Source organism: Poecilia reticulata, linkage group LG4, assembly GCF_000633615.1.
Source record: "Poecilia reticulata strain Guanapo linkage group LG4, Guppy_female_1.0+MT, whole genome shotgun sequence".
In the NCBI taxonomy this organism is placed as follows: Eukaryota; Metazoa; Chordata; class Actinopteri; order Cyprinodontiformes; family Poeciliidae; genus Poecilia; species Poecilia reticulata.
In genome coordinates this window covers 28,421,589-28,442,704 of record NC_024334.1, presented here as the reverse complement: position 1 = coordinate 28,442,704, position 21,116 = coordinate 28,421,589, and the positions used below count along the sequence as shown (strand labels likewise).

Here is a 21,116-nt window from a genome sequence, read left to right as displayed (position 1 = left end):
GGTTTAACCTTTGCCCTACATTATGTCTCCTTGGGAGATTTGCTTTTAGTGTTGTCGGACGATGTGTTGCACAAGTCTGCAAAGTGTCTCAGAACATGAGCTCATAGCAGAGCAGTGAGCAGGCAACGATCTAACGCGACAAATCACCTTAAAGAAGCTGCTCATTATGAACCAGTTGCCTCTCCTTGTCCTTAGTGTTGCAGCGGCAGGACTTGGTTGTGTTCCAGTAGAGTGGCTCTCAGTGGTTTGAGAGGAAGTGATCTGACTACTATTCACAGGTCATGTCTGCAGACAGAATGGAGGCCAGTGAAGGGGGTGTCTCAGACACACAGCTCTTTCCTTTTTGCTGTTTTTCTTTTTTCTTCCTCCCTCCTGCTCAGCGTCTCTCAGAGAGTGGGGTATATCTCATTGGCTGTTCATGAGTACGCTGGGAAGTGCCCATATTTGGATCTCAAGATGTTTGCAGCAAACGTGGGGGTGGGGACAACAAGCAAAATGCCTAAAATATTTCATTCTGAATCCACATGCAGGGCAGCGGCCGACTGCACTTCCAGAAGGCCTCATAAGAAACGCTCCTTGTCACGGCTTCTTGATGAGCGTGCACAGCTATCGAAGTCATACTTATCAGTGACATGTTTTCTGAAGCAACTGCTGAATTGTCTCTCTAACTCCTGAAAAACAAGTTGTGCAACTGGAAGTTCCCCCCCACCCCTCTTTTTGCTCCTTTAAAGCYCGTGAGCTCAGGTCTTTCAGGAGTGCATATGCATTTATTGGTACATGCTTTCCACACATTCTTGTCCATTATTCCTACACTGTGAATAAAATGTCTAGAGCAGCGTGTTTTATTCAAGAGAAGTGGCGCAAATCAAAAGACCCGGACTGTAAGAGCTGCCCTCCGTTTGTGTTTGTCTGTAACCTGTTTGGATTCACAGGCACTCTTCACTGAAGTGCACATTGGCATTTTCCGACAATGCTGTGCATGTTGTGGAATGCCTTTGAAGTGGCCCACCATGTAGGTGTGTGTGTGTGTGTGTGTGAGTGTGTGAGTGAATGAGTTGCTTTGCACCCTGGCCTCTGAGTGCGTTCTGCAGGATCTCATCTCTCAGCTTCTGACTGGCGCATTTCTGCACAGTGCAAGTTTTGTGTGTGTCCAGATGAGGGGGCCATGCATGAGAACAATGTGTATAAGGCATTTAGGTTCAAGAGTGGGCACCCCAAGTGGGCCCCTAGGAASCCACCGTAGATCCAATTCATCAGACAGAGAAATAGTTTTAGAAGAGGACGACGGTGGTAACTGAGGTGAAGGATGYCACGATGCGAAGCAGAGCTGCTTGTACTCCGCTGAACCCATTTATTTGTTTAAGAGCWCCTCAAAAAGGATTGGTGATAACTCTCTGAAGGCCAYGAACCAGATCCTGAAGGCCACRAACCAGATCCTCAGACAGCTAATTGATGATAAAAAGTTAGATCTTAGGACAAAGATGTGATATTTACAGTCCGTCTATAAATTAAGTGTTTTTTATGGGACAAAGTGAAATTATGTCATAAGCTCCAGCCAGGTGAATGAATTGACCTAGAATTATATCTACAATAATATTTATTGATCTGTCTCGATAACCAATTTTGCTTGACGATAAATTGTCCCAGTGATTATTGCGATACAGAATAATATTGTTGTTTTGAGACTATTTTCAAGAAAYWTGTTGATAATCGTATAATGATGCAAATTTGCCCTCTCAAAGACCAATAAACTTTGATTTAGSAAAGAAAACTGMAATATATTTTATACAAAATAAAACACAACAACCAAGCACACACACAACCAAAACCGTAAATAAAATGGATTATGATTTTTCTGTAAATTGCCTTTCAAATTGATTGATCATCAGAATGGAAATGATCATGCTCATTTTAATTAATCATTTAATCAATTGATTAATTGCTTATTGCGACAGCCTTAAATATTCATATTAATMTCTGGTAGTAACAAGAATAAAAGAAATTGTAGAGATTCACCAAAGAGTCAGCCACAGATTGTAATTTGTGAAGCTTCTCTTGATTGACTCCATTTGGTAAAAATTCTTGGTGAAATACTGTAAAATCAGATGATTGCCCATTTCAGTGACTCTCAACCTTTTGAATATATTTGAAATAATAGCATAAAAGAGATCAGGTTTGACAATTAAAAACACTTTAATTGGACWATATGCTGCTTTTTACACATATACAGATTTATTACTTTATGTTTCTTCACTATAAAAACAGAATTAATATAGTCACAAGTGTGAACCTGTAGCTGCTAGAAACCGTTAGCTCATGAACTACTGGCCAATTAGCGACTAAGATTCATAGAAAGTCCAAAAATAATTTTTCTCAGCAGATATTTTTATGTTTTAGATAAGTGTGTCCCATTGATTGGAATATAAACCATATTGCAGACATACATCTCAGTTTTTTTCCCTCTTATCATTGAAATGATGACAGAGAAATGATGATTTACTCAAAGTATTAACCTGATKATGATCCTGAGGCTTCATAAATGTGGCTCCATATTGGGATAGATGCCTCCTCCTTTATCATATTTGATAAGTCAAACACTGAAGCTTCTCCACTTTGACACAAGATGTCAGAGAAATGCATTTCCACCAGCTCTATCTGCTGGATTTACAGTCTGAGTTAAACATTACACGTCATATCTTCTACTGTAAGGTTGTTCAACTGCAGTTAAATGAGCTACAAAAGCTTATCTTAGAACTTCTCCTGTTCACTTAATGATAAATGTAAGAATTTTAAATAACATTCAAGCAGCTTCTGCAAAAACACGAGCGGTCGGTGACGGTGATGTTTTTGGGTGTAAAGCGTGAAATGTAGCCATCGTTGTTCTCCGGCCTGGAACACAGTCCTGTGACGGACTGAAATAGATTCGCAGTGATGGTTATTTCTCTTTCCTGTGATGTCGTCTCCTCCGACTCTCATTCTTCGATAGAGGAGTGAGACTGTTTATCTAAAACTCTGCTCACTGCACAGAAATGTGCTGGAGTGAGGAGGGGGATGGATGGGGAGTGGGAGACACAAAGAAACACAGACTGTGCTGTTACGCCATGCTGCAACAATCTGATTTAACAGTTTGCTTATTTAAACCAGGCATCAGTTTTGTTTTGTGCAGTTTTTACATGAGCACCTTTGCTCTTGATAATATAGGTAAAAGTCACAGAGTAAAACAAATGTTTCTTTGGAAATTTCAACAGATTAATCTAGGAATGGGTCTGCACATTTTAGTTTAACCTTTACWAAAAAAAACAAACAGCTTCCTGAGAAAAACAATTCCCCCCAAAAATCTGTAATAMGATCTAATTTCTTTGATTTAAAGGAGAAAAATACATTTCTCCTTCTAAAATTATKGCTTACTTTTTATATGTGTAACAGTTTTAGTAGTTTGTGATTTATAGAGTAGAAGAAAACACATTTAGCATCTGCTAAACGTGGCATTTGAAATGTTCAGTTGCAGGACGGTGGATTTATAAAATTTTAATTAAAATGTTAACTTTAAACAATTACAAAAGCAGTGCATAAAAGTTTAAATAGAATCATTTTCACCAGATTCYGCTTATTCTTGGCAGATGAACTAACTCACAGTGGGATATAATCTAATGAGTCCATGGTTTTCCTGATGAACTGCAGGACGTTTTCCAGCCTTTTGCACAGATGTTCACATTGAAAGAACAGGAACAGAGAGACCGTATCGGTCGCCGCAGCTGCGAATCAGTTCTGGTGTCGAGACTCGCTGAGGTGACGCTCTGGTCTCCTACATGCAGGGTTTTATTTAGACACCTTTCTGGTGTGGAAGAAACATTAGCTTCATTAGAAACATGCAACACAGATAAACATGAATAAAAAGCAATTTCACCTTTGGCAGAAATGAAATCARATCTGAAAGACCTCTACTCTTGGTTCTTGGTTCATTTTAAATGTAAAATGTTTCCAAAACAAGTTTTAATGTTCAGGATTGTCTAGTACTTAAAKAATGATGGGAAATGTTAAAGCCTATCTATTCACCGGCAACCAGCTGATTTTTAAATTAGTATCAAGAAAAGGAAGTAATTTGACCATGTGGGATGTGTGTGTGTGTGTTTTTTTTATTTTTTATTTTTATCAGGGCTTCTTGATTTTTATGTAGATATGTCCTAATAAGTACAACAGGGTTCCTACCCCATCTGTTTTCCAAATCTGGCAAGTATGGAAAAAAGAATATGGAAAAAATATTTAGATTTGCAAAGTTTGGTCTCTGCATTTGCCTAAAAGTCCTTTTTGTCGTCTTTGTCTTTCTTTTCCTGCTGTCTTTCTATTTTTGAGTCTTTGCTTTTTTTATTCGTTGTGCCCTCCCTTCCTTTTGTTCCATATTTCTTTTCTGTTTTTCCTACCTTCCTTGTCTCCTTTCATCCTTCCTTTCTTTCCTCCCTCATGTCTTCTTTGACGTGTATCTTAATTTATGGTGAACTTTAGGGTTTTATTTTCTTAAATGTCTGTAAAGGATAAAAACTGTTTACCATTTCTACCTGAGAAAAGCGAAGGAGCTCTGATCTTATGGTTCTTAAATAGTGTTTGTAGATCTTTTCCGAATTAATGGAGATGTTTGTCCCTCGTGGGACTCTTGAGTGCAGACTCTGGTGGTCAAAGCTTGTGAAAACTCTGCAGGAATTTGAGGCTGTCTCTTTGAGAAGTCAACATGTCCGTCTTTGTCTGAAACTGATCCATAACCCTTCCCTCTTGGGGTCGTCTTTCTGACTGCGCCCGGCCTTGTTCATGCAAGCACACGCGTATGTAAGGTCTCATCTTAAATGAAAGCCTGTCACTAAAACACGTCAATGCTTGTTCATTTCAAGCAAATAATATTGGATTTACTAAATATCTTTTTTACATAGCAAAGATGATCGACTGTCTTCATCTTGCTGCTTCCCCTGCTGAGTCAAATTCAGAGGATTTCCACATTTTTAACATACCGGCTCTTGCGCTGCGCTGTGCAAAGGACAGATGCCTTCTTTGTATCCGTATCATGTGTTGGAGTGTGAGAGGGCAGCGGGTGCATGTGTGGTGTACAGTGGGCTCGAGAGGCCGTCCGGCTAAACCTGATGGGTTACATTTATTTTAGGGACAGTCATATGACTGAGAAGTGGCCATTTGACACAGTACCCAGTGAGGCTCTCTGCAGTTAATTACCTGCACACAAACAGAGTCATAATTCTTGTCATCTGTCCTAAGGAGGCACGGATTCAGCTATGATAAAAAAAAACAAACAAATAAATAAATAATGCTTACAGTTAATAAACGACATTAAATCCACCTCCGGTTGAGAAATAAATATGTTCTCACTAATAGCCKCCTTTCTGCTGATTGGTTATTTTTAGAGGGACGTTACTACTTTTGATTCAAAAACAGAAAAACGTAATTTAATCCAATGCTGCTCATAAAACAGAACATTGATTATTAAAGTTATGACAATGTTATGTGTGACGTCGGTAGGTTTGATAGTGTTAAAGATTTCTTTACAGAGTAATATGAMGTTCAAAAGCTGGTATTCTAACTATCAGACATGCAGTTTGTAACTCAAACTAGTTTTAAAARCATTTTTTTATTCATAAGAGTGATGGAAGGATATCCACACCATGGATATCCTTGGTGTGGATTTAAAAAAAAAATCCACACCATTTAAAAAAAAAAATCTTGATTTTAAACCCTAGAAAGTAATATAATTTTAATTGTTTTGATGCTATTATTTTCCATATCTTATTCTCMAAAGAAACAAAAAGTATATAAAAACACTGTCAGTAGTTAGTATTTGTATATATTTTTAGTTATACTAAMTAACATCAGTTAGTATATTTTATATGCTAACTATTGGGGGGGTGGGCACAGGCTATTAAAATAAACAGCACACTTTTATCTATTTTTAAATAAAATAGACCTGCTAGAGAAAAAATGAAAACTACTTCTTAAATCTCAGTTTAAATGTATTCTGAAATARGGTTAGTCTTTGAAATTTGATTGAAGTTGTAGTGAATTAGAGTTCCAAATGTATTTATTTATTTTCCTTACTAAATATTACATGTGTTTCCTAGAATGTGCTGTGGTGTTTGTTATGATTCACATTAACGCAGCTGTAGAGCCGCAGCTGTATGAGTTTAAGATCAGACATTATGGGACATCTGCCTAGTGTTTGGGTAATTCTATGGATTTGTTGAGTTTGAAACACAAGATTCATCACCTTTTGGTAACATCAGTGACATTTAATTTTTTTTGGTCTCCTTGCTGAATATTACTGATAGCTGTAATTTGCATGTGTAAAAGACACCAAARCAGGCTKCAKCGTAGGCGCCCTCGTCCTCCTGAATTTGGATGCWCAGGAGCATATAAGTGATTTTTTTTGCCTGAAAGTCACCCAGGTCTGTTTTTCTTTTCGGATTTATTTAATGAAGCGATATTTAGCTGAGGTTTCTTTGCTTGCTCCAGAACCTTCCTTGCTCCCTGCGCCCCTCCTGGGTCCACGCCTCACAAGTGTTTTCTTGTTTTTCTGTCYCTTCTATGCTGGAGCTCCAACTCTTTGTGTATCCTTCTCCCTCCCTCCGTGTGCCGTTGCGTTCAAGGGTAAACGAGTTCACTGTCATCCGCTGCGATGTTTTCCTTTCACACAGCAGATGCGCACAGCCTGCAGACGCAGACTCGTCCTCCCCACACATACAAGCACACACACACACAGGTGCACGCCTGCTAATCTGGCCTTTATGGTGTGGGAAAACCTCCTTCGTTCAACGTTTCCACTCCCCTCCYCTCTTTCTCTCTCTTCTTCTCTCTCTCTCTCCCACTTGTTTTTGTTTCATCCTGTCTTATTAGAGTCTAAGTGATGCTGAACATTTCCACCTGCACGTCCTGAACAACAGCCCCTGGTCACATGGCCTTCTCTGATTATGTTTGACAGGGCTCTCTGTTTTTGTCCTGATAGACCAGCCTGAGACGGATTACTATGGTGACAGGAGCTGTGCCGACAGTAGACTAACATCCCCTGTTTGACGACTCCTTGTTTCTACTGCTGAGATCGGCGTTTACTGTGAACAAATTCTAATCTGTCTTTAAATTTCTTCTTTTTGCCTCATCAGAAAATTTTACTTTACAACCTAGATTCATGTCGGACCTTTGCCAATCAGTCCTTTYACCCAGACTGCAGTCTGTTTGCTGTTGATTAGATTCAGATTTCAGTATGAACCTGACTGTACCAGCAGAGCTCTGAGTTGTTGTTTTTACTGCCATCTGTTTTGATGCAATCAGTGAGTCTCTCTCTCTGTCCTTCTTAAGACTGCACGCCTTTTCACCTCCAGCCAASCAGCTCGCTTTCTCTTTTAAATCAAAACTCATTGGTGTCCAAACTTTGTGCAATGTGGCCCAAAATCACCAAGTTGATGCTACTTGGGAGTCATGCTTCTTTTCACCGTCAATTAGAGAAGCAAAGCAATGTGGTTGCTGTCTTTTTATCTGCTTAAAAATAAAAATAAATCAACATTTTACTGTAACAAAGTAGAAAACGGAAGRTTTTTAGGTCAGGAAAAGGAAGGTGGCCCAGTTTACTATATAAAAATTAAATCATAAAAACATGTATAGTAAAATAAAAAATACTTTGTTTTGGAACAGATATTTTCAGTTGAAGAAGAAATAAATTAGAAAATGTCATCCTATAGAAATTACAAAAAGTGTCTTTTTCAGCTTTTGTGGAGAGTCAAATATGAACCGGTCTTGAACTGCAGTCAGGGGCCACCCAAAATCATCCCAAGGGCCAAACATTGCTGAGCATTTTATTACCACGGTGAAACATGGAAGTAGAAACATCGTGATGTGTGAATGCTTTTTCTCTAAAGACAGTCAGAGGCGTTTGGATGATCGATTGTTAACATTTAACATTCAAGTCTGTGCACATATTTTTCCAGATGATTGTTTCCTTTTTTTAATATCTGCACCATGAAAGCCAGGACAGTTTGTCTGCATATACTCAAGTGCATTTGCTGGTTCAATCAATAAAATCATTTAAGTGTTTTAASATTATGTGCTTTATAAGGAGCTTCCGTTCAAAGCTGCGTTATCTAAAGATGGTAGAAACAACATGGCTTCCGGCCTTGATTTTGTGGCTGTAAAACTGATAATGCTTTATGAAAGCGTTCGCCGGAAGTCTGTGTCTTTTGGTAAACAGCTGCTATATGTTCCAGTTTTGAAAATGATTAGCAGAGATCAAAGTCCCAGTGCTGGCATGGAAAAATAATTCGGACCGGAAGATTTGAAAAATTTAAGAGCTCAATAGCGTGGTGTGCTAAAGATTAAAACGACGATGAGCAATATTTTAAATAAACAGCATTTGAAGGGTTGAACTTAATTTATTCCTCTGGTGATGGGATCTTTTGTTGCACACTTGTATGTTTTCCTAAACATGTTAATTTAATATTAATTGGTGCGATTTCACAAACATACAGTATTCAGCTTTGGTAGATTTCAGCCATGCTGGGATGCGTAGTTGAGAAGAAAATGCTTTTGTCTTGTAATGGCACTCTGTAGTCCAGACAAATAAAGAATAATGCAGATGTTTTTTTCACAACCAGAACTTGTTGGAGCCTTTTGGCACCATCCTGAGTCTTGTTTTGTCATCAGTACAGCTCCATATTTTCTCCAATTGATACCACCTTGCTGTGGTTTGGTTTCTGTATAAGGCTGTTGGGATTCTGCACCCTGCTCCTGACTGATACATCTGAACATGATATCTTTTTGATCCCTTTCAACCTCTTTACAAACTGTGGCTTCAGCTAAAGGTTGATCAGATACACCATATTGTAACTGAGGTTGGGTGTGGAACCAAAAGCGTCAATCAAAATATGCTTACGTGAAGTATTAGTTTAAGGGCGGGGACCCTTGAGATCCACTGTCAGGACCCCTGAAGGGCTCTCTATAGATTTAGGAGTGAAAGAACAAATGTACCACCTAATTGTCTAATGAACAATTAGGTGGTACATTTGTTGACTGGATAAAAAAAAAAAGAAAACCAGACAAATGGGTACAAATTAGAGTAAAGGGGCATGATGGTGAGACATTGTGAGAAAGGACATGGACTCGACGCTCCTGCAGCCGTTTATGAGCCCACATCAAGTGTTCTCTAATTCTATTATAGTTAAATGGATCCCATATTGAATTATGCCTTGCTGTTAAATGGCAGCATAATAAATGAAAGTCATTTTACAATACCACTGTGGCCTCAGACCTCCCACTCCAGGGACCTGACTGTCAGACGCAACACTGAGGAATTTTATTGGCCAGTCCACGTTTGCATGTAACATCATCCATCCAGACTTGTGGATAYGTTATACGGTATTTCATTTTATTTCAAACGTGTTTGTCCGTGACTCATTGATTGATTGGAGTTCCATTGATCATAGCGCCACTTCCCCTTTTTGTCGATATGGATGAAGTGAACGTAAACGATGCAGATTCCTTGGCCTGCCTGTGGGTTGGAGAATGAGTTGTTGAAGCTGGAACAGGCCTGGGCAGTGGAAAAGGTAAAGGGAGGGAGAGATGTGGAAAGAAGGAAGGAGAGAGGCAGAGTTGGTGTGTATGTGTGTGTGTGTGTGTGTGTGTGGTTTTGCTGCAGCAGCCAGTGAGAGCTGGTGGTCTCACGGTGCAGACAAACGGGCCATTAAACTGACCTGACCCTCGGCTCTCCATCCCCTCAACTTCCGTCATGCTGTTTGCTCCCGTGCTTCTTTACTTTCTCCTGTGAAATTCTACCTGAGCCCCTTCCCACCCCGTCCCCCCCRACCATCCTCCTTCCTCTTTCCTCCTCGATTTTCCATCCCCAGCCGTCTCTTAATAGTTTTAATCTTTTCCACTTACACACACGGAGTTCTTCATGCAGAACGTACATGGAAAAATGTCAACTTGAACGAAATAATTTCCGATTTTCTCTGCGTCTGTTGGTTTTGGGTTCATTTGGCAGCCATATTTGGTAAAAATCTATAAGATTAGTTATGCATGGGGCAATCTTCCTTACAAAGTGACATGGGGGAACCAAAAAAAACTACATTGTGGAAAAGAAGTTAAGGATATTGAGTTACTCTCTTAGAGTACAGCTTGGCRAAGAAGAAGGAAGAAGGGAACGTGTACGGATGGACAGGAAGAAGCGGGCTGAGCAGAGCAGGCGCAGCTCATCCAGACTCGTGCGTAGCGCTGGTTTGTGGGTCAGAGCGTTGGTTGGAGCCGGTCCCTGCAGCTGCTGCTGTGTGGCGGCGAGTCAAGTGGAGTAATGGAGTCCCAGCCTCCTCGCTCTCAGGCCTCTACTCACCACACTGCGCTCCGCTCACTAACGTGGAAAGATGAAAAGTAACATCACATGTCTTTGGGATTACTCACTCTGTGTCTGTGGTTGTGTCTGCTGTGCTATTTAGCCTCAGAGCCGCCCGGCCTGCTGTTGATTACCTGCTGCTGTTTCCCAGCCACCACTCCCCATGCCCCACCAGCCCCCCAGCCTTGTTCTTAGCACCACCTGGTTTAGCTGTTGTCTTAGGCGTGGCTTGAATTTTTCAGATTCTTCTTTCTACTTGATGGGACTGATGTTTTTCCAGCTGTCCTTTAGGATATTTTGCTGCAGTCCTTTTGACTTTAATAACTCATTAAAACAGAATTTAAGCCAACAAGGGGAGATAACTCAAACATGCAAGGTAATAAAATGTGCACATTCAGTAAATATCTTTGCAGCTTTTGCTTAGATGTGTCTTTTTCAAAAGCCACATTTTTGCATCAGTTTTTGAAGAAGCTGAGTAGTGCAGAAAATTAGGATATGGTTGAAACTACAATAAGTGAGCCAATGCTGCAAGTTGCTGGGTAAAACGTAAAATAAGTCATTAAGGTCTGTTGATTCCAGGTTTGTTCCTCAACCAAACTTTGTCACGATTTAATTTGTGCTGCAAGATTAGGAACAAAGAGGGATGTTTTTTATTTACCCACCTATGGTTATATCAAGGGAATTAGGTTTTCCTGTTGTTGATTGCTCTGAGCTCTAGTGTTTAACAAAGTAAAGATTAATCTACACTTTTCCTTGTTATTAGATCACTGTCTGATGTCTTGCTAGCAGCACATGTAGCGTTAGCTGTTGAATTGTTTTGTTTTTTTTAATAACGCTGAAGGTGAAAGTCAGTTGGCCCAAAATAACAGGAAATCATGTAACGTTTTCAAAGGAATATTCCATAATTAAATAACATTTTAGTATTAAACTATCTTTTTTYTGGGAAGTAAAGAAAATTAAACTCGTACATGAAGATGTGATTTGAAATGAAATCTTTAACCCAGAGTTCCTCCATCATGGCCGTCTTCGCCGCAGTGTTGGCATATCATGGTCTCCTAGTTTGTGCCTCACTCTCAGTCTATAGCCACACTTTGAAACCCAGCCAGCGGTCCGCAACGCAACATTCAGCACTTTTACTCTAAAACACTATTGTTGTTTTTTTAAAAGTCTTGCTTCTCACTTCCTTACACACCTGTCATTCCTCCTCTCGTACCCCCTCACCGCCACCTTAAGGCCTTGAGTCCAAGGTCGAGCTCGGCTTGTCGGAGCTAGAATACGGTGAGTCATTGTTTTTATAAACAAGCAGCAGTGACACAAGACCTTTCCTCTTCCCCTCGCCTCTTTTYCTCCTCATCGCCCTCTTGTCTGTACTTGTGTCTCCCCTCTCCTCACCGTCTGCCCCCCTCCTGTCCCTCCATTGCGGTGCCAGAAGGTGGGAAGAGGGAGGCGAGCCAAAGTCACCAGAGCGATCTGATTTGGGTTCCTCTTCTTGCTCAGCGAGCCACCTGACGACTCAGGCGGGGTTTGCGTGCTACTCCTTCCTAGCTGCTCCAATCTGCCACCAGCTGGCCCTTTGCCACAGCTGTAACTGGACCCGGTGTTGTATAAAAATAGGTTGGGTCATCTTGGTTTGCCATGCTCCTCAATGGGAGACTGAGGCAATGGAGAAACAGGTGCTCCGGCCGACACGCTCCTCCCCTCCACCGCTATCTGATGTCTCCAGTCGCCTCGGTGATTKTGTCTTTATGCTGTTTTATAAATRCTGTGGAAAAGTTGTAGGCTTCTTTTCAGTCAGCTGACTGTCATTGTGCAGCAACAGGTAGGGGAGGGGCAGTGTTACTTTGTGCTTTATACAGCTGGAGCAGTGGTGTCCAAACGTTTTGTCCTAGGGGCCAAAACTGGCAAATTTAAACTAGTGGGGTGCCACAAAATTCATTAAATTAAAAATGGCAAAATTTGTTTCCTGAATAATAAACGAAATTTTTTGTCAAATATTTATATCATCCAAGATTCAAAGTTTGAAACAAGCGTTGGACGATCGCCTTACTACAATTTTGGTCGATTGCTTTTTTTGGGCCAAATTTTGACYGTTTTTGACTTGATGCAAAATCATTTCAAGGGTCACAATTTCCCTCCYGCGCCAATGTTTGGACACCCCTGAGCTAGAGGAAACTCCTCGTTTGAAGGACAGAGGACACGGCAATGTAGGAACAGCATAATGGAAAATTTTGAAACCAAAACTTCTCCAAGCGTTTYCATAGTTTTCACCTACCATTCTGCTTTGAGCTTATTCATATTCAGAACACCCTTTCTGTGTCTCTTCCTGGCTCATGTCCTCGTCTCTCTTTGTTTTGGAGGTACATGCTGGCACTTGTTACTAAAAATGCCTCTCGTGCAGTTTCTCTGTGTTTTTTTTTTTCTTCTTCTTCTTTTTTTCTTCTCACTACAGAAACCAGAGATTGGCAGCGGGCGCCCAGGCAGGCTGGCTTAACGTCTCAAGACTTTCCACATTCATATTAACAAATGCATTTTTCCACCAGCGCTCCACCTGGCACCGCAGCCGCACATCTTCCCTCTCAGCAACCGAACTGTTGACAAATCTATAATCAGCAGATCACCTCATCGGGGAGCGGGAGAGAGAAAACTTCTCACAGTCCATAGTTAGCCAGCACCTGGTCTCATGAAGGACAGGTCTGATTTCACGCTGAGCTAATGTGCAGCGGAGTCGAGCCGCTCTGCGCGCCGTAAAGGGCTCCCTCTCTCTTCTGCCCCTTTCCGAGCCGCTACCGTAATGCGCTTCATCTCTGCCAGCCAGCTATCATTAGTTGACGCATATTAAATTCTCAGCAGGAAATACAACTCTAAAAATAAGAGAAGAATCTGTCTGAAACTGTAGCTACACTATAACTGAGGCTGCAGCTGTGAAGGTTCATTGAACAGAGGAGATGGGTCAGCTGATGTGGAGATGACCTCACTTGCACCATCTGTACCTTTTATGTATTTATTTATTTTTTGTTATTTATTTGCTGAAAAAGAAATTGAGTTATGCTGAGAGCAAATGTTGAAATAATTTTTATAATCAGTTGATAAATTTCCTCTTGGCGTCTTAATTTGTATGAATCTAGATTAGTTTTAGTTCAGGGCTGAAACTAACCATTATTCTAGTTATCGWTTAATCTGTTATTCTGACAGTAATAGATTAATCGTAGCAAAGAATCCATCTAAATCTAGAAAAACAAAAACAAAATGCCCAACACCATCAAGCTCAACCGTTTCTGCTTGACTTAACATCGCTACAGTATAGGACTAATCTGTTGAATATTTTTTTGGATGAACCGATTAGTAATTAGCAAAAGGTGACTTTTAGAAGTAGTAGGACATTTTATTTATTTATAATTTTTTTTAATAGAATTTCAACTAAAACTGCCACTTGAGGAGTTCTGGGTAGAAAGTATTTACAAAGATTTTTTGTTTAATCTTAAATGCAGAATGTAAATACTTTTGACTGAATTACTGCTGTAAGTGTGTTGATTTGGTAAATGTCCTTTCTTTCCACTCTGTATGCTCCAATGAACAATTAATCAATTACCAATTTAGTTGCTGATCATTGCAATAACCGATCAATCAGCCCTGTTTTAGTTACTATCGGCTGAAGAGGGGTCAAGACCAGTGGACTTGTACTGTTTTAAAAACAATTGCAAATTCCCCCAAAATAATATATAATCTGCTTATAATTTATTTGAATAATTGTATATCTTAAAAATAACACTGAATAACTCCTTATTAGTTTTTTTGTGTGTRTTTTTTTGTAATCACACTAGCACATGGTTTAAAGGCGGTGAAGCAGAAACTTAAGTCTTTAGAGAAGAAGCAAAATCAGAGGGTCAGAACATTTTGTTTCTTCATGTTCTGCTTGGATCGTGTCCACATCATCATGCCTTTCTGCAGAACGTGAGCCAGGAAATATTTGAACTTCATACAATCTTGTTTTGTTTTTGTTTTTTACCTGCAGATTCAAATCTGGCGTGTTGCTGAATAGAGTAGAAATGCTGGCATGTCTGAAGGCATTGTTGCAGGCGGCGTCCTGAGCTGTGCTCCTGCACGTCGTAGAAAGATGAAACAAATTTCACTCTTGCACATATCGTGTCACTGGGAAGTTATTATATTTGGAACCCTTTTCTTCTGTTTTTTTTTCTGACAGCCCTGTACTCCTCCTCTTCCTCATTCCTGGTGCCAAATTAAGTGTCAAACGGAGAGAGAGAAGGCAGGTTGATGGCCCACTTTTCAAAAGGTCTACAGTGGGGTGCAGTAAGTTCCAGCCTGGGCCCAGCTATCCACGCCACCCACCCGGGCTCATTAGTGGCTGATTGGGTTGTTATTGTAATTAGGAGATCCTGTACATCCCGTGAGAACACCGAGCTGTCTGCTTCCGGGTGGTCCGGAGCGACAGGGTGGGCCGCAGGGATCTCACTCACTGTCCACTCTACAACTGCATGTGGTTTTTCCATTTTGGGGAAATTTTAAATTAAAACAGWTTATATTTACAGTGAATGCTGAAGCAGCAGGTGGCTATCTTTTTTTTTTTTCATGCTGTGTTTGTCACTTCTCTTATTATGCTTCCTCCATAATAACAAAGGTTTCTTTTATGTTCTAACTAAATTCACATGTATCTGRTGCACAGTGCAGAGAGCGGTTCTTCCTGTGATTTTTCTCTCCCTCCACCCCTGCAGACTGTTGCATGTCTTGTCTCTGTGGTCCATAGCGACTCTCCATTCATGCATGTGATCACCAACCGCTCCGTAGGTTTGTTACGTCACTGCGTTCCTGATTGGGCTTAACTTACACTTTCTCCTCCTTCTCCTCTATTTTTTTTTTTTTTTACTTCCCCCTTGCGACCCCGTTCCCTCCACGACCCACGTTTTCCCCTCGTCTTCTGCCGTTTGTCATGTGTGCTTTAGCTGCCAGACTAGAGAGAGCAGAGAGGGAGGAGATTGTTCATTATTTTAAAGACAGAAGGATTCCTGCCCCCTCCCCCTTATCTCAGCTCTTTCACATCTACCCTCTCATGACCAAACCCCCCTTTTTTTTTTTTTTTTTTGCTCCTGTCAGTCAAGAACAAGACTCCATTTTACATTTTCACCTAGCTCAGTCTGCTTCCCCTCACTAACGCCAACCTGTCCTCCACACAAGACGTCATCCGTAAAAGGTTATGTTTGTGTCCGCTTGGTGCATCTTGAGGAGGTCCCTCTCTCGCCGTGGTCCCGCTGGCTGTTGCGTAACCCCTTTTTTGTTTKGTTGTCGTGTTTCACAATAGGCGTCCAGTTAGTGCCGGCGGCTGACAGTGAGTAGGAGGCCTGCAGCCCTRTTTGATGTGTCCAGCAGATAAGGCAGGCGGGGTAGAAAAAGGTGTAAGGTTGCTGTTATCACCGGTAATAACGGCAGCTCCCACGCAGAGGAAGTGTGTTTTTGTGTTTTGGTGCCTGATACGGTTAGTATCCAATAAAGGAAGAGGAAGGCGTGGCCGAGGCAAGCCGCTGGTGCTGATTCAGATGTTATGAGATGCTTATCGGGAGAAATGGATGATTTGGCTTTTCCCTGCTAGCTGCTGAGGGAGGATTTAAATAAATCTGTTGAACGGAACCCTGTTGTGTGCTTTCCAACGTTGTCAAATTGATAGCGACTGAAAGAAATGACAATGATGCTCGGGATGGTTCATGCCAGCACTTGTAAATGATTTGATTGGCAGATGCTGATTTCCTTTGAGGTCTGACCTGCAGGATTCACACACAGTCTTGACTTTTCTTGGATCATTTTCCAGAGWAGGAAAAAATGAGTGCTGAAAAATGTTTCAGTTTACAGATTCGATTGACAAAAGATTCAGAATTTGTAAAAATGCAGTAAACTTCTGTTATTCATAATGAAAGCACATGTTTTATTCTTKATTCTTGCATTCAGTTTAGGTTTTTTGAGTAACTTTGTGGCCCCTTACCAATTGCACCTCAGATTGGTAGCCTGGGTTTTATAATCACTCCAAACAAAGCTCTGACACATCATTTCTTGTACTTTTAGATGAAGATAATCCAGTCCAGATTGTGGCTGGTCTAATTATAGATTTTAGAGATCTAATTATTTTTTGACAGACCAACAGAAGTAGGAGTCACAAGTGTTGATGTGTTTAATAAATAGGGGAAAAAATAATTAGTTCCAGCCAATCACAGGAAAACTTATTTTAATTAGTGATTGTTTTGTGCATCTTCTGCATCGAATGTTAACACTTATGATCTTTGAAATGTATGTAGCCCTGGTTGTGTCATCAGGCACAGTGTTGTTAAAATGTAGTAAACTCTATCCTAACCTTTATGAAGTTTTGATTTTCTTACTGTCTAAGCAGAGCGCTGACTGACCCTACTTGCCAACATGTAGTTATAGTAAAGATTGTTGGGATTACTGGCTTCTTGCCACCACAGGAAGTAATTAAAGTCTTTCATTGACCCTTTTTCTGGTTCGAGTTTTGTACCTGGATTGTTGTGCATGTCTGGCAAATCATTTACAGAATGAGGAAGAGAAAAGTTGACTTCAACCTGGAGCTGATCAATGGCAATAACAGCTCTGCTGGAACACGCACACTTTCTCACTCTGGCATTTATCAATGTCTTTGACAAATTTTTGACACTTGTCACGTGTCTCACCGAGAGCCTAGAAGCGAATTGCGTCTTTCGGATGTTCATCGACTGTAAAGTCGCACACCGACTTTGTTGGACTGATTTGTACGAATGACTTTGGTTGCACTGTGGAGTCACTGTGAAGGATCATTTTCACACAGAGTGGCAAGAGAAAGCAAAAGCATTTTTAAAACGACTCAAAGAATAACAACACCTGAATGTGTTTATACTCTGTTTATGCTGTTATTCTCACCAAACAGAAATTGTATTCCTGCACTATATATTAATATGTTTCCAGTGAAATGAAAATGAACACATGGTGAACAATTAAGTTGGATAAGGTGATCTAAATTGATGAGGTAACTGCGATTTTGGGTGCTTTCGAAAGGAAAACCAGGGTAGAGCTTGGCACCTTCGCTCTTTTAGCTCTGAAAGACGCCACCACTGTTTGAAACAGTTATTGCATTCTTGGAAAACAAATGTAAATCATCTTTCTGAAAATTTGGTGCGTTGGAGAGGTTTAGTTATTTAGTTCATTTCATAAACGTATAATATTTTTATTATTGTTTTTAATGGAGCTTCACAGCAATTATGCCGTTGTGTAAGGAGAAAAAAGCTTCGACAACGGTAAATCCCAGGAACAATAACCGAAAGTGTTAATAGCCAAGATTTGTTAAAGGAAAACTCAATTTTATTGCAGTAGTATGATCTCGCCATGAAACGTTCAGTCCTTTAAACTATGAGCTTTAGTTTTCAAACTCTCTTACCACTCTCACTGTCTGTGGTGGTGAAATAAGCTGCGTTCCCTGTCCAGCCTTTTTCACACCTCCAGTTATTTTAAACTTCCGAATTATTGCTCTCTCTGTAGATAGGGAGTGAGTTTAGTTCAGCAGTAAGGGTCTGACAGTAGACAATAAGATTTTAAACTCRCGCTACGCTTCAATCAAGAGGTAATCATTTAAAAAAGGTTTTTACTTTTCTCACCAGTAAAATTTTATTTTCACATTTCTAAAACTCGTTAAAATTTATTATGTGCAAGACATTAGAAGAACAAAATATTCAGATTATAATTGTGAAATAAAACGTTGATTTACTTAAAGAATTTCACCCATTTTTTTTTTACCAAGGCTGCCAATAGAAGTGAAGGTTTGCTGTATGCCAGCAATATGTTTGACCTACATCCAATTTAGAAGGCAGAAGAATTTTTTTATTTATTTATGGTTTCATAGTTTATTATTAGATATTGACCATAAAGTAACTGCTGAAGAAATTGGAGAGTTTTGAAATAAGAGAAACAAGTAGGAAAACTGAATATTTGATATTTGATTTCTTCCTCATCTCATCCAAACTTTTCAATTTTTCTTCCACACAATCTTGACAGAAAAACATCAGCTTCTTTAGCTTTCAAGGAATTTTCCCCAACCAACACATTTTCCCTTGATTGCTCTAACATATCCCAGCAATGTGTGTGTTGTATTTTGAAAAAATAAGTAACCTTGGTTTTTACATTCTGTTTGTAAGTAACTGACTGTTCATTAATTCTCCTCATATGTAATGCGTTTGAGCGTCTGGCTCATGCATTTGATGTACATGAGTGTGTGTGTGTGTGTGCGTGTGCGTGTGTGTGTGTGTTCCAGCGTACAGCACCAAGAGACTGAATGAGCTGGGATAAGCACTTTGCTTCAAGGCTTCATTTCTGTTAACTCATTCATGTTTGCTTCATTCATATCAGAAAGGGCAGTCACTTCCTCTCTGCAGAAAGAAGACTGTTGGTTGGTTAGGAGAGATAAAGATGGCCAATCAGATGGCTTCCCTTCTCTTAAAGCAAATCAGAACAAAATGGCAACAAAAAACTCCAGTTGTTGCACTTTTAAATTTAGGTTGTAGTTGTTTGACAGGTCCTGTATTTAAAGCCTAACCAGGTCTGTGATTTATGAGTTATGATAAAAAAAGTGGTAGAATCCCTGAATAAATTAAAGATAAAAATGAGATCAATTCTGAGTTGGTTAAGATTACATAAATTGTTACACGGTTGGCATCTTCTTACTTTTTTTTTTTTTTTTTGCTTTTCTCCCCATTCAGTTTGTCAGAGCAAGAATATCCGGAACAACGTGACCAACCTCCGGTCACTGGAGAACTGCACCATCATCGAGGGCCACCTGAAGATCCTGCTCATGTTTGGGGCCAAGTCCGCCGACTTCCAGGGCCTCAGCTTCCCAAAGCTGCGAGTGGTCACCGACTACGTCCTCCTGTTCAGGGTCTACGGCCTGGAGACCCTCAGCGACCTCTTCCCAAACTTGACGGTGATCCGAGGCAACAACCTGTTCTTCAACTACGCCCTGGTGATTTACGAAATGCTGCAGCTGAAGGAGGTGGGCCTGCACAGCCTCATGAATATCACCCGGGGCGCCGTGAGGATAGAGAAGAACCCAGACCTGTGCTACCTGGCCACCCTGGATTGGTCCATGATCCTGGACTCGGTGGAGGACAACTTCATCGTGGCCAATAAGAACGAGCGAGAGTGTGGAGACGTGTGTCCCGGCACGGCGCAGGGCCAGACCCTCTGCACCCAGACCACCATCAACGGCCACTTCCGGGGCAGATGCTGGTCGCAGACCTATTGTCAGACAAGTAAGTGCCAGTCTTCTTTTTTTCCCCCTCCTTCATCTGCTTTGTCACCACTTCCGGTACGTCTCTTTTGTACCAGTCTAATAGAAAGGTCGCGAAAAACTGGATGAAACACTCAAACTAGCGGGTCTGTTTTATGCCGATATCATGTTGTTTATGGTGACATGCTTAGAAACAGTCACTAGAGAAAATTTGCTCAGACGTCGACTGATGTTTTTATCCCCAACGATGCGTTTAATGACGTCCGTAATGTGGAAGGCAGGAGTTATGGACATGCCGTGCCTTCCTATTAGCATTCATTGACGGGCTCTGTGTGGGCTGAATGAGCTGTAATTAAAGGCTGGTAGGTAAAAAAAGTCAAATGCATTGTTGAGTTGGGAAATTACAGCAAAATGAAAGGCTAGAATGAGAGATGAGGCACGGGGACAGAGGTGTCAAAACCTACGTGGATTTGCCAGCTGTATTCTGTTTTTCTTTGTGAAAATATATGTTTGGTCAGTGCTGGATCTCCTCTGGAAGTTTATTGTCTGACATTTGGCAAAGTATGAAGTTAAATTTCATCTTTTTCTTGGAGATTACAGCTTGGCTTTTTTTTATTTTTTTTTTACGATGTCTGTTTCTCAGTCAGAGAGGTTAAATATGACAAGATCGGCCACATTTATTTATTTATATATATATATATATATATATATATATATATATATATCACCATTTGCATTCTGCATTCAATGTTTGCTCCCTGATTTGTCAATGCTTGACATCAGGGACACAGTACAGGAAATGGACTTCTCATGTAGAAGTAGGAACAAGAAGGACTTAAAATGATAAGTCCAGTTTGCATAGAGGTTCTGTGCATTGAGGGCCTCTCAGTGCAACACATTTCTTAAAGTTTTCTAAATGATATTTTAAATAATAATCACTTAAAAGGCTAGATGGTTTAATTAAAATAGATCTTAAATATTAGAGTCAGCAACTCTTGAATATACTTTGAACCCAACGTAAAAACTACCCAACGAATCATTCCCAGCATGACCCAAGTATAATAATACAGTCTGATTCCTGGACCTATTCATAGCCGGACATTAACAGAAAAAAAAAGGATGAAAGTTGGCTGATAAGCAGAAGCGGCTGCACGCGGTGCGTCAGAGGCCGTGTTTGCGAGCCTCCTTTGCTTGGGATAGGCCCGTTGGAGCAGATATGATGCAGCGCGCTGCATAATGCCATAGTTACACCGTCAAGCCTAGAGCCGAGCGCCAGAGCAGGAGCCGTTTCTAGAACATGACGCAATGCTGCCTGCACTGCAGCGAGGGGAGTGTGTGTGAGTTATTCCTGCTGTATGTATAAATATGGGCCTGTAGAGGAGAGACGGCTACACTTTCACATTAAAAACAAACAAACAAAAAAATAACAGATGTTTGTTTTACATTTTAAAAACAAAGCATATTTTCTGTTAATGAATC

The 21,116-nt window shown here is 40.5% G+C and overlaps 1 protein-coding gene across 1 annotated transcript in view; it reads left to right on the top strand.

Moving 5' to 3' along the window:
• insrb (insulin receptor b) overlaps positions 1–21,116 on the top strand; it is an 88,627-nt gene that overhangs the window by 3,569 nt on the left and 63,942 nt on the right. The window contains exon 2 of the mRNA XM_008408112.2: positions 19,111–19,659. Within this exon, the coding sequence (XP_008406334.1) occupies positions 19,111–19,659 (549 nt within the window). The remainder of the gene's footprint in view (positions 1–19,110; positions 19,660–21,116) is intronic.